At 26.3% G+C, this 13,963-nt stretch overlaps 1 protein-coding gene across 1 annotated transcript; it reads left to right on the top strand.

Moving 5' to 3' along the window:
- The first annotated feature begins 9,024 nt into the window (after nucleotides 1–9,024).
- Nucleotides 9,025–12,107, top strand: LOC112697050 (probable xyloglucan endotransglucosylase/hydrolase protein B). The gene is made up of 4 exons (XM_025750037.3): nucleotides 9,025–9,266; nucleotides 9,350–9,450; nucleotides 11,219–11,412; nucleotides 11,555–12,107. Exons 1-4 carry the CDS (start codon nucleotides 9,074–9,076, stop codon nucleotides 11,952–11,954), a joined length of 888 nt encoding a protein of 295 aa, XP_025605822.1. The 5' UTR covers nucleotides 9,025–9,073; the 3' UTR covers nucleotides 11,955–12,107.
- The last annotated feature ends 1,856 nt before the right edge of the window (nucleotides 12,108–13,963 follow it).

Raw genomic sequence — 13,963 nt, 5'->3', positions numbered from 1 at the left:
TATTCATGTTATTGTCCCCAAACTTTTACAAAGTAAATCTAAACAAGAGGAAAGAATAAATAAATTTTTCTTTGCCCAAATAATATATATTCACAATAATGAATTTGTGAAACAATTGAAAAATTCAACATATTTTATTATATACTTGTAGATATAATAATAAACCTGGACAGAAACTTTATCTTGTTCATAATCTCCAATCCTCAAATAACAAATAAACCCAAAATTATTTATCGCCAATTTTATGAACAAATAAAAGTTGCATACTTATACACATCACTGCATATATATTCAACATATATCTTCTAAACAAAAAATTTATTTTATTTTTTAATCCAAAATTATATATATATATATATATATATATATATATATATATATATATATATACACGGTTCAGACAATATAGAGCACACTTTATATATGTTGTATTTTCTCTTGTATTCATTTTTTCTTTTAATTGAATAAAAAGAACCATGACGAGAAAAGGAATTAATCGAAACTCAAATGTGAGAAGCAAAATAAATCTCATCCTTTTAATTCCGAAAGAACGATTCAATCATAAAATAAAAAAAGTGATTCTTTAATTTTAATAATTCAATTTTGGAAGGCTATGATACTACTGGTTAGAATTTTCGGAATTTCTCATTTTTAGAATCATTCATGCATGTTAAATCGTTAAGAAATATACTTGAAAACAGAAACATATCTAAATTCGTGAATATAATTAAAAGAGTTTGATTTTTAATTTTTTTTCACAAAAAATTTTTGTATCCCTAATAAGACTGAATCTAAAGTTCTGAAAATCGGACTGAACCAGTCAGTTCGACCGAATTAATCGAGAACCGATTCTCTGGCTAGTCTAATTAGCTTCTAAAATTGTCTTGCGAAAAATCGGTTAAATCGGTGGTTAGTCAATAAACCAATTAAACCAACCCGATTTTTTAAAGGTCCAGTTCACTCTTCTAAAGTCAAAATAGTGCCCTTTTAAAAAAAAAAATCTGAACCCTTCTCTCCCTTCTCTTTCTTTATCGCCCTCTCTGTCCGAGCTCTCTCTGTCGCTGTTTCATTGCTTTTTGCCGCTTTTCCACTCTGGCCATGGGTCGTTGCTGCTTCTCCCCTCCTCCCCGTGTGTCGTTTTTGTTTCTCCCCACCTCACCGTTTCTACTTCTCTCTTCCTCGCCGGTGTCATTTCTGCTTCTCTGTTCTGCACCATGTCTCCTTGCGTCTTTGCTTCTCTTCTTCACATTGTGTCTCCCAATCACTAATATTTTACCCTTTGTCGTGTCTTAATATTAGGGGTGAAAACAGGTCAGGTCAAGTCAGACTTTGCTCTTAACAGGCCTGTCCTGTCATATAGTTGATTGGCCTGAGTCTGGCCTGCAGCCTGTTATAGGCTCTTTATAAAGTACTAGGCTATTCAGCCTGGCCTGACTTGAAGCCTGTTAAAAGGCCTGATAATTTTTTTTTACAAAAATAAAAATATTATTTAAAAAAATTATTTTTTAATAAAAATAGTTATATGTAATATGTCATATATTTAATATTTATAAAAAATTTTAAACTTTTAACATATTTAAAATATACAAAAATATTTATAATAAAATATCTCATAATTTTATTAATAATAAATAATTATTTATATATTTAATTATATTTTAACAGGTCCAAACAGACTTGACAGGTGTATAAGACTAATTAGTGAGCCCGTGCCTGGTCTATTAATGTATTAAGGCTTTTAAAAGAGCCTGTGCCTGTACCTATTTTATAACAGGTCAGGTCAGGCCAGGCTAAACACAGGCCAGATTACAGTCCCCTCGCAGGTCGTTTGGCCTTTTTCCACCCTTACTCAACCTCCCTCACTTTTACATTTATCTTCATGGCCAAAATTTTTAAATTTTTAACCCTCTCATGTCTCAATCTCTCTCTATAACTCTATCTCTCTAAAACTTAAAATTTATTCTAAATATGTATACGATGTCTTATTGATCTGTTGAGATATTACTTTTTTGAATTTTTATTTGAATTCAGTTTATTGATATTGAATTAATTCTGTTAATGAATTAATTTTATTAAGATTGAATTATAAATTTAATTGTTCAATTTATTAATTCTGCTGAGATTGATTTTTAAATTCAATCTGTTATACTTATTATTTTGTTGAATTGTTGTTTAGTTGTTATTGATTCAAAATGGAAATATTGTGACAATTCTACATTGAATTTACTATATGTAGGGCTTCATATAATTTTGTTAAATTATGCTTATGATTCTTAGGTTGGATGCATGTTTTGGATTAATGACTTGATTGCTTTACAGAAATTCACATATGGGGAGTTGATTTTTTAATAATTTTATTATATATTTAATTAAATTAGTTCGACTGCAGTTTAATTTTGATTGAACCATTAAATCATTGAAACAGTTACTTAATTGGTTCAATGATTAGTCCAGTTCTTGTAACTTTGGCTGAATCATAATTTTTCTGGTGGGAAAAGAGCTGTGGAGGCAGCCTTGATGTGTTGAGGATCAAAATTCTAAAATTATTATTTATATTTGAATATTGTAACACCCTACCACACAGAACCTTACGCTTAAGTCATAAAGCAGAGGTGGTGAGGTATTACGACTTCTAAAAAAAATAAAATACATACTTATAGTAGTAGAAAGAAGATAATAGACTAGGAGCCTTGAAAAATGGGTAAAACAAAATCGCAAAATGAAAAGCGCCACGCTTCGGAAATGGAACAACTTGCGTGTGAGTCAAACTATAACTATCAAACGTAAGATAATAAAAGTATGAATAGAAAGCCAAAAGTACAAAATAACAAGCTCCTCACTCAGTCCGCGAAGTCAAGGCTGGCCGGAGAATATTTACATATATATATATATATATATATATATATATATATATATATATATATATATATATATATATATATATATATACATATCCAAAACCCAAAATGTACATAAACAAAACTCTGCCTCTCCATAAACCTCTAGGAGGATCAAAAAGAATAAGTCATGCGGAGAGAAAGCTAAGTACGTGTATATACATCACTACACACCAAAATAACCCAGTAACCACTTCGCTTCAGGTGTCTAGACGCCTAATGAGATACCTTTCGACTATGGAATGAGAACCGGAGATTCTCAGTATGGTAAAGGTGCCCGCATAGTTAATATAAAAGGTCCCGGGAGAGCCAGGGGCATTTTTAGAACTCCGACACTCAGAATTATTCTTAAGGAAAATAAACTAAACCAAAAGTTAGGTAAGCTATCTAAGGTATTCTAGTTCTGAATCTAACTTTAACTTAATACTTCACTTTCTGACTCCTCCAATCCTCCGAGACATTGGTGGAACAACCCTCTCTCCTCACACCTTCGTCAAGAGAAATTTCTAAGAAAACATACACATACAGTACAAACAAGGAAAACACAGATAGAGAAGCATTTACAGCAAGTAGAACAAGTAGCGGATAGGCAGAATTGAACAGTTAAGCAAACCAAAACAATGCACACTCAAGCAAACAAACAAATGCATATGATGTATGCCTGTCCAATGACTGATGAGTCTCATCTGTCGGTTATACAGCCAACCCGACAAGTCCTGATAGTTAACCATTGGATAGTCCCTCTATGCGCGCATCCCCAAGCTTAATAATATTCAATGGAGTTAAACTCCAAGCTCAAATATAACATTCCATGGAGTCATACTCCAAATTCAATAATATAGTATTCCATGGAGACGAACCCCAAGCTCAAATATAATATTTATTATATATATATATATGCATGCCCATGGGGGAATCCGGGGAGTTAAAGTGCCCGGTCACATCTTGCGACAGAGGGTCAACAAATAGTCTCAAATACACAAGCCACATAATAATCTCTTTCCTTTTTAAAATAATACCTCAAATCAAAACTCCAATTCTTAAAGAAATTTTGGCAATATCTCCTCTAAGACTCAAATTTCTGCCACCCTTCAAAAGTCCCAACTATCAAACCAAACACCTCTCAGTCATTTAAATCATTTTTAGTAACAAATTATTTCAAAATCAAACAAATACCAATATTAAATCTTTTTCCAAACCGACCAACTTCAACAGCAAATTATTGACAACAGCTAAACCTCACATTTTATACCATATACACAATCCATCAATTATTCATTTATTTCATTCCTATCTTAAGGTCTTCTAGCCTAAGTTTTCACGTGACATTAAACATTAACTACGAGAAACCAAAACCATAACTTCGTATGGAATCAAAATATTCGAAACTCCAGAGAAATTTTCTGACTGAGCTATCGAAGAAGAAAATGTCCAGAATCGTCTATGCCTCCTAAAATTCTCGTTGGCCAAACCCTAAAGAAAAGAGGAGCTACGTCATTGTCAACTTCCACTAATCAAAAATAGTGCCAACGTATAGAAGAAAAGGTTACAAATACTTTTATCGGATTAGATTTTTGATTGGAGTTAAGGATTGCAAGAAATCGAAACCGAAAATTCAAAAGGATTTACGTTATTTCTTTTTTCTCTTCGTTACGCTATTCTCTCTCTTCTTTTTTTTTTTCTTCTTACCATGTTCATCTATATATATATGTATACGTATGACTTATAAAGACTTATAAGCCACTTTAGCTTTCTTTATTATTATTATATATTTATATGTATGTATATATGCATAATAATAGTGATAATATATATATATATAACTTAATCCAAACTATAAACCGCCTTTGATTTCCATCCTTTATAATTAATAATAGTAATAATAATACTAACAATAGCAATGAGATAATCATGTAATAATAATAATAATAATAATAATAATAATAATAATAATAATAATAATAATAATAATAATAATAATAACAACAACGTAGTAAATATAATAACAATAATGAATACATAATATTAGAGTTTAAAACTATATAAATTTATAATACATATAATACTCATGACAATTGTATCTAATGTTTATAATAATAATAATAATAATAATAATAATATAGATTTGATTAAATTTAAATTATTATAAAATTAATTCAATTATTAATAATAAAAATAATTTTCTAAAAATAAGGAATTCTAATTTTATAAAATAAATTATAACTTATTTATATTTATATTTTTAAATTTGAGGGTCGCTACAAATATAACATCCACTAAATCCTAAATCTCAAATAAAATAGTATCTCTAATTTTATTCTGATTTAATTTTAAATAAAAAATAATAATACTTTATTTAATTTAATATTTATAATAATAAATAAAATTACTATTATATAAATCATATAATATAAAATAATTTAGTTATAATTATAATTAATATATATATTGTCGTAGATGATGGAATAATAATTTCCTAACACACACGATTGGATATATCCCTCATATATAATTACCTTGCAAATGTTTTCTAACAGAAAATACTGAACTTATAATAGTTTTCTTAATGTTTATGACGCTGCTAAATGCCTAAATAACACGGTTGATATATATTTACTTTGATTAAATTTATTGATTTCTTTTTTAAATCCTCCCCCCCCCCCCCCCCCCAAACACAAAAAAAAAAAAACGAACTTTAGCGTTTGTGAATCTACTCCGCCCCATTATTATTGCTACATTGATTCATTCATCAAATAACAAATCGCTTTTAAAGTTATCTTGGTAGTCCTAATAAAATAAAATAAAAAGTTATATAGGTATTAGATTATTTAACTTTTAAATTTGTCTAATATAATTGACGAATAGTATAATAAAAATACAAAAATAAAATAGCTGACCAATAGTCGCTGATCTGTCTCCTATTATATATTTTGACTTATATCTTCAAATAAAATACAGTTTCTAGATATGCCAATGTCAACTTTTATTCAACTCTAAGAACCTTCCAGTCTCAACTTGCTTGTTTATGTGCCTTCTCCAAATCTTGAATCCTATTTTTCAGAATTTTTTTGTTGTGGGATTCTATTGGTAACTTTGTTTTTGTTTAAACAAATTGCATGTTTAAGCATGATATTTTATAAATTTATGAAATAATTAAATGATTTGCTTTAAATTTTAGATGTCATAATATAGTATTAAATCTTAAAGTCTAATTACCGGATAACAATGTAAATAAAATCTGTTACTTAAGGTTAAAACCTAACTATTATATAAATATTTAAATATAGATATAAATTATGAGGGAAATATTACACTGGTATCTAATTTTCTTAATTTCCAAAATATTCTTCGCATAGCCATCAATTCATAAGATAATTTAAAGTTAGAAAATGTTTAGTAAATAAAGAAAATGAACAAAAAATAGCCATAACTTGTCTTATTTAATATTCATTAATTATTATGACAATTAATGAATGTTAAATAAGACAAATTCTGACTGTTTTTTTTTTTGTCTCCCTAACGTTACTAATAAAGTTTATGCTTTTGAATATCAAATTCATTATATTATTTAGGTAATACTTTAAGTTTAATGTAAAAGAGCTTACTAAAAAAAGAATAACATAATAAGTTGTATTTAGTTTTCATGTGATGTAAATATGAAAGAATTTATAGACTAAATATTCAGTTAAATGTTTTTATACAGATAAAAATAATTAACTTTGATAGGTTCTCATCAGTTATGACTTAAATAGAAGTGTTTTATAACTAAGCTCCACATTGCAATTATAGTTACGTTCAATTCAATGTGAGACTCAACTTATGTACACGAGGGAGTTTCCTAAAGCGTTGACATACAATAACAAATATATAAAGGCACCTCATCAATAAGAATCAAGATCATGAATAATAAACAAGAAAATCAAGGGTGGTTCTTCAATTCTACACCAACTAATAATGTCTATAATTATTGTTAAATTCCAGTTAATAATGCACAAAAACATACGTAGCTTATCTTAATTAATATAACCAAATCATGTGAGCTTGTTTGCAGGTTCCTCTAACGCGCCACACTCTTAAATTAATAAATTAAAGTTGTATCCAGTTTATTAGTTTGTACCCAACTCATGCATGTTCATTCCCACATGCATTGCTTTTCTTTTCTGTTTTCATGAGATTTTATCTAATTAATTATGTTGTTAATAATTAAGAGAACAATATTTTTATTCAGATCAACAAAATTAAGGCTGGAGCAACACTTGAACACAAACTAAATTTGTGTCCAAATTTAAATTGTGCTAAAGCAACAAGATTACATTTGATCCTAAAAATAAGACAAGATAAAATATTGACAATAAAATATAAATAATAGATATACAAAAATTAATATTTTGTATTTTATTTAATAATAAATTAAATATAAAAAAGAATATATTATGAAAATTTAATTTATTTTTATTTTTTATACAAAAGTTTTAAAAAATAAAAATATAATAATAAAAATTTAATAAAAATAATAAAATTAAAAAAATATATAAACAGACGTAGATGGAGAGTCTAAAATCAAGAAAATTTTAAATTAAGGAATTAAATGAGAAACACAAAAAGAATTTGGCACCACATCTTGACACCATTAGTGAAGTTCGTATTGGACCTCATGTTTGAGAGGGAGATTATTGAATTTTAAGTGTGAGTATATAATTTATATATATAATATGGAATTTAGACCCATATAAATCTATTGTAGTAAAGCTTTGATTAAGATGCAATTCTTGCCTTACTTTTTTTTATTTCTTATTTGACCCATTAATTTAGAAACTCCTCATTTTAATTTGTAGATTAATTTTTCAAACTACTTTAACACTAACAAAACATGATTAATCTCCAATACTTACAACATTTTCTAAGACAACTTATATATATATATATATATATATATATATATATATATATATATATATATATATATATATAGTATGAATATTTTTTGTTAAATTGTCGTATTTATGTATTAGACATATTTTAAACACAATATTAATCTGACACTTGTTTAATACATATTTTAATAAAAAATAAAAAAATATTTTGTTGAACACACTTAAACACATTTAAATTCATCAAGTGTCAATGCGAATCTTAATATATATTTTTCAAATAACTTTAGAAATAGTATATGTTATTATTTATTAAAATAAAAATATTTTATATAAATTAAAAATATTAAAATATTGACACATTACAATAAAAAAAAAGCATTTTATATTTTATATATTTATATATCGTGTCTCTATGTCTTATAAAAAATTAAAATTAATATGTTCGTGTATGTTTTGTATATGTGCTGTATTGTATAAGTATTCATACTTCATAGATGCAACCTTGAAAATAGAGCAATTTTTATAGCAGATTAAATAAGATTTAAGAGAGGAAAAATTTTAGAGATCAATAATTTTTAATATTTTTTGTCATTATTTGACCAGTATAATTATTAAATTATTTTTAATAAATAAATTTTACTAAATTACGAATATAAATTCTAAAAAATGTGAGTGCATATTGTATTAATTCATGTATATAAAATTCTAATAAAAATAGGTACAAACTGCAAACTATATATAATTCTTGTATATAAAACGTCTGTAAATATGAGTGTAAATTATTACTGTCAATGTAATATTGTTCTTTAAGAAAAAAAGGAAGAGAAGAGAAGGGTTTCAAGAGTTACTCTAAAATAAAGTTCAATTCATATCAATACATTTCCACCTGAAAAGAACACAAAGTTGAGGAATGTGAAAGGGCAAGAATGTGGTTTTGTAAGCCTACATGGAAATGAAGTTGATATGTACCAAGTCTTTGACCATATATCTAGAAGACTAAATATATTGATGATTAGATGACAGAAGAGGTATAATAAACAAACATACATGTCATGGCGTCTACCTTCAGTTACGTAATTCAAATATCCCAAATAAGTAGGCATATACATCAATCATATATACCTAAGAGAAAAATTAATTAATTAATTAATTAATATTAACTATTAATTATCAGAGCAGAGGAATTAGGGTCGTTCAAGGTAGGTTCTATCTAGTGCTATAAACTTGTATATATATGGTTGCATTGGTTCAGCTTCCACAGAAAAAAGTTGAGAAGACAGAAATAAACTAACTAAATATATAATGGGTTATTATTCTATGTGGAGTGTTTGTTGTGTGATATTGGGATGGTTTGTTTCAGTTGGAATATGCGGCACACCAAGGAGACCCATGGCGGTTCCATTTGGAAGAAACTATGTTCCAACTTGGGCTTATGATCACATCAAATATTTGAATTCTGGTTATGATGCTCAGCTTCTTCTTGACAAGTACACTGGTCAGTTATTATTATTATTATTGTGATATATATATACTCCCATAATGTAATTAATTAACATTTTTTAGTGTTAATTGGAGCAGGTACTGGCTTCCAATCCAAAGGTTCATACTTGTTTGGTCACTTCAGCATGGATATAAAGATGGTTGCTGGAGATTCCGCTGGAACAGTCACTGCTTTCTACGTATGCAAATTAAATTTATCACTTTATTAGTTCAAATGCGTTGACTTAATAATTACAATTTTTTTGGGATCAAGATTTTCCACGTGTCTTTTTATAAAATTATTATATTTTTGTTTTTTAAAACAGTATATGATAATTTATTTTAAAATGTTTTATTAAATTTTATAGCTATTATTTTGCTAAACTACTCAATTCGATTCAGTAGTTATTAGTTAGGTCATCGTCAAGCCCAAATTTTTTTTATACCTGCGGTGAATTTTATGGTATTTATGAATTAATACTTACATTTTGTTTAATTTATTTTTTATAATAAATTTTAGTTTTTCTAAAATTATTTATTTTTATATTTTTTAAATTAAATATTATTTTTTAACATTTTTTTAGTAAATAGACACCTTTAAAACAAATATAGGCATTCACCTATACATACCTACGCATTGTTTACTTGAGCCATCCTCTTATTGGATGAAGGAATATGAACTTTGTACTTTGATGCGTGCAACCATAACTTACTTGCGCACATCTAAGGTCCATGTAATTTTTTGTTTTAAAAAATATTATATGCAAATAAAAAAATTTATCATTATATATTTATATATAAATATATGTTATTTAACTTATTTTTAATATATATTTTATATTCTAATACTATTTTAGAAGTATTCGGAGATCGAATTTAACTTTATTTCTAAAAAATCACCAAATCTATTTTAACCCAACTCAAAGTATCCAAAATAAATTGAATTAAAGTAAATTGATCCAATTAAAATTAATATATATAAATTTATAAATTTTATATAAAAAATTAATAAGAACTTTACTTTTACAAATTAAATTTTATAAATATTATATCATAGTTACAAATTAATTATTTTAAAATAAGAATAATATCGTATAATATAAAAAATATTAATTAAAGTATAAAAATATAATATAATATTACTAATTTTACTCTAAAATATATATATTTATTATAGAAAATAACTTCGAATCGAACTGAGTAGCTCGAAGCATAATCCAAACTTAATATAAAAATATTAAATAAAAATAACAAATTTAAATTTGATAAAATATGTCTCGAATTTAATTCAGATTTTCGATCAAATTAAATCTTAAATACCCCTAATATATTATATATGAATAATTGATTTAGTAACTAATTTTTTGTATAAATATATTATAATTGCTTTATTTTATAGTAGAACCAAATTATACCAACAAAAAGTCAATTCTTTTCAATGGGATAATACTAAATAAGGAAGGGATAAATTCACCAATATTTCCCTTATTATGTTCTATTTTCTCTCTTTACTTTTAGTTCTTTCTTTCTCTCCATGATACCAAACTACCTTTTCGACATGGTTTGTTTTTTTAAGCACTTTTAGGACATGGTCGATTTAACTTCAGTCCTATGGAAAAACAACTTTCTCATAATTTATTTATTATGATTTTTTTAATAATTTGACCTCAATTATTTTTTTTTATTGTAGGAGAACTACTCAAATAAAGATGTCAAAAATATCTTTTTATAAAGATGTTTTAATTTATATAAAAGTGTAATTTATTTATTTGACTATATTTTAAATAAAAACAACACTTTTATAACATATCAAATCCTATAATTCATCATTTAAAAGTCAAAAAACAGAATTTTTACATAAAAATAATTATAAAATCTTCATTAGCTACGTACATTATTGTAATATGTGAATAGAGCTTGATTACTAAAAAAATTGTTATATTTTGTGTGATTAACATGATGATGCAGTTATCTTCCCTAGGGACAGAGCATGATGAGATAGACTTTGAGTTCTTAGGGAACAGAACAGGACAACCTTACATTTTGCAAACAAATGTATTCACCGGTGGCAAAGGTGATAGAGAACAAAGAATCTATCTCTGGTTTGATCCTACCAAAGAATACCACAGATATTCAGTTCTATGGAACTTGTATCAAATTGTGTAAGTACTCCCCCTAAATTAAACCAATCTTAGTCTTAACATGTTGGAATTCATTAAATTCCTTAGTCTTAGGATCATTAAAAAATATCTAAAAGCAAAAGTATATACAAGAATTCTAATGTGGGGGTGCATACATACACAGATTCTTTGTGGACAACATCCCAATTAGGGTGTTCAAGAACAACAAGCGAATGGGTGTGAAATTCCCATTTAACCAACCAATGAAGATCTACAACAGCCTATGGAACGCAGATGATTGGGCCACAAGGGGTGGTTTGGAGAAAACAGATTGGTCCAAAGCACCATTCATAGCTTCCTACAAGGGCTTCCACATTGATGGCTGTGAAACCTCCGTTGAAGCCAAGTTCTGTTCCACTCAAGGTAAGAGATGGTGGGACCAACAAGAATTCAGAGACCTTGATTCTTATCAATGGAGGAGGCTTAGATGGGTCAGAAGGAGATTCACCATTTACAACTATTGCAGTGATAGAACAAGGTACCCTCAGATGCCACCTGAATGCAGAAGAAACGGTGACTATTGATATGTCAATCAATTTTAATTGAATTTTTATGTGATTAATAATGTTTCAATTCATAACAGTTTTTTCTTTGTATATTTTATTGCTCATTTTTTCCCATATATATGTACGCACGCATTCATCATTATTTCATCAATAAAATGCCAATTTGTTCTATGGATTATGTAAAAATGTAAATAAAGGAGTGGACCATGAATATATATGATTTTATTTAGGAAAAATTTTTAATCTTTAAGAATATTAGACAAATTAGTAATTAGGAAAATTAAAATTAAAATTGCTCTCAAATATATTTAAAATAAAGTGATAAAATAATCGTTAATTTTCAATTAGAAAGCAGTATGATTGGGAATTGAATTCTTGAAAATTTAAAAATAAAAATAATTAAAACAATTCAAGGTATTACTCTATAATATTTTAGGGGCGGAGACCCACTTACATAGTCATAAAGGATATATTTTCAACCATTTAGCAGTGAGTACAAGATGGAAAATGTCTACATAAGATGTACATAAAAATAAAATAATAGTTTATATAACATTTGAGTAAATAGTTAAAACAATTTCTCAAATTTTACTTTTTAGTCAAACTGACTTCTTAAATTTTCACTCCATCAAATTAGTCTTCCAAAATTTTTAATATTAATCACATTCGTTCGTCCTATTTAATTTTCTGTCCACACCGTGCTATGTTTTACTCATTTGTAGGGTTTACTTGTTTTTTGTGAGGGTTTAAATCCCACAAAATTATAGTTTCAATCTATTTTTCTTTTAAATTTTACACTAATTTTTTTATTTCCAAATTCTAATAATAAAAATATAATGTGCTGATCTGAAGACTAACATTGATAAAAAGTATTGGTTATTTAATATATTTTATTATCTTTTATAATATGTTTACAAATTTTTCTTAGAGCTTAGCCGATGACAAATAATGACTATCAAATGAAGCATTGGACCTCAATTTTTTTTTGTCAAATAGATTGAATAATTTTTAATTATAAGTATCACAAATTCATATATATTATATATTTACACACATATTTAATTAAGAGTTTTATTTATTAGTTATTATTATTATTAAAGTTCGAAACTAACTGTAATATTAATATATATTAAAAGACATTATATATTAAGAAAAATCTCAAGTTAAGTATAGTAAACCCAGTGACAGTTGGGCCCAACGCCATATGTAATGTATTGTTTAAAATTTGAGTTGCAGCAAATTCTATTTCTACTCCCCAAAGAGGACACTTGCAGCACGTTGCTGCTTCATCCATTTTCGATCTTGAAGCCCACTTTGCCTTGGAAGTCCAAGCAAGTATGAATTTTAAAAACATAGTTGGTTTGTTGAAAGTAAAAATAAATAAATAAAGGTAGTAGTTGTGATTTTGATTTTTGAATGGGAATTCTTTCCGACATATTGGCTCACTATTCAATGCTTCAATGTACTGCACAGTTATTGAGGCTCGGTACATGTCAGCTAACTTTATCTACATTTTAAATCAGTACAATATTTTAGAAAATCAAAAATAGAAAAAATCATTATTTGTTTAGAAATATATCTCTTATATATTAATATTCGGTACCTACTTACGTGATCATTTATAGTTAATTGATTATATAAAATATATATTAAAATATATAAAATAATATATATATATATATATATATATATATATGTTTGTGTATAAATTTATGATATCAATTTATAATTGAGTTTGATATTTTGATTTTGAGAATAAGATAAAATATTTAAAATAAGACAAAAAAAATAGAGACATTAAAATTAATATTTTATATTTGATTTAGTGATAAATAAAATATAAATAAATAAATTATGAAAATTTAATTTAATTTTATTTATTCATGCAAAAGATTTAGAAAAAAATATAATAATAAAAATTAATAGGAATAATAAAAAAATAAAAAAATAAGTTGGATCATTTTTTTTATTTTTATATTTTTGGACATCATGCATATATTTATATCTTATCTGATAAATATAATTTT

This window comes from Arachis hypogaea, chromosome 6 (assembly GCF_003086295.3).
Source record: "Arachis hypogaea cultivar Tifrunner chromosome 6, arahy.Tifrunner.gnm2.J5K5, whole genome shotgun sequence".
Classification (NCBI taxonomy): Eukaryota; Viridiplantae; Streptophyta; class Magnoliopsida; order Fabales; family Fabaceae; genus Arachis; species Arachis hypogaea.
The sequence above is the reverse complement of the archived record's forward strand: the minus strand, read 5'-3'. Positions and strand labels throughout refer to the sequence as shown.

Coding starts and splice junctions, on each gene's coding strand:
- LOC112697050 (XM_025750037.3), top strand. CDS start 9,074: ATGGGTTATTATTCTATGTGGAGTGTTTGTTGTGTGATATTGGGATGG. Junction 9,267..9,349: donor TCTTCTTGACAAGTACACTG/GTCAGTTATTAT, acceptor TAATTGGAGCAG/GTACTGGCTTCCAATCCAAA. Junction 11,413..11,554: donor TGGAACTTGTATCAAATTGT/GTAAGTACTCCC, acceptor ATACATACACAG/ATTCTTTGTGGACAACATCC.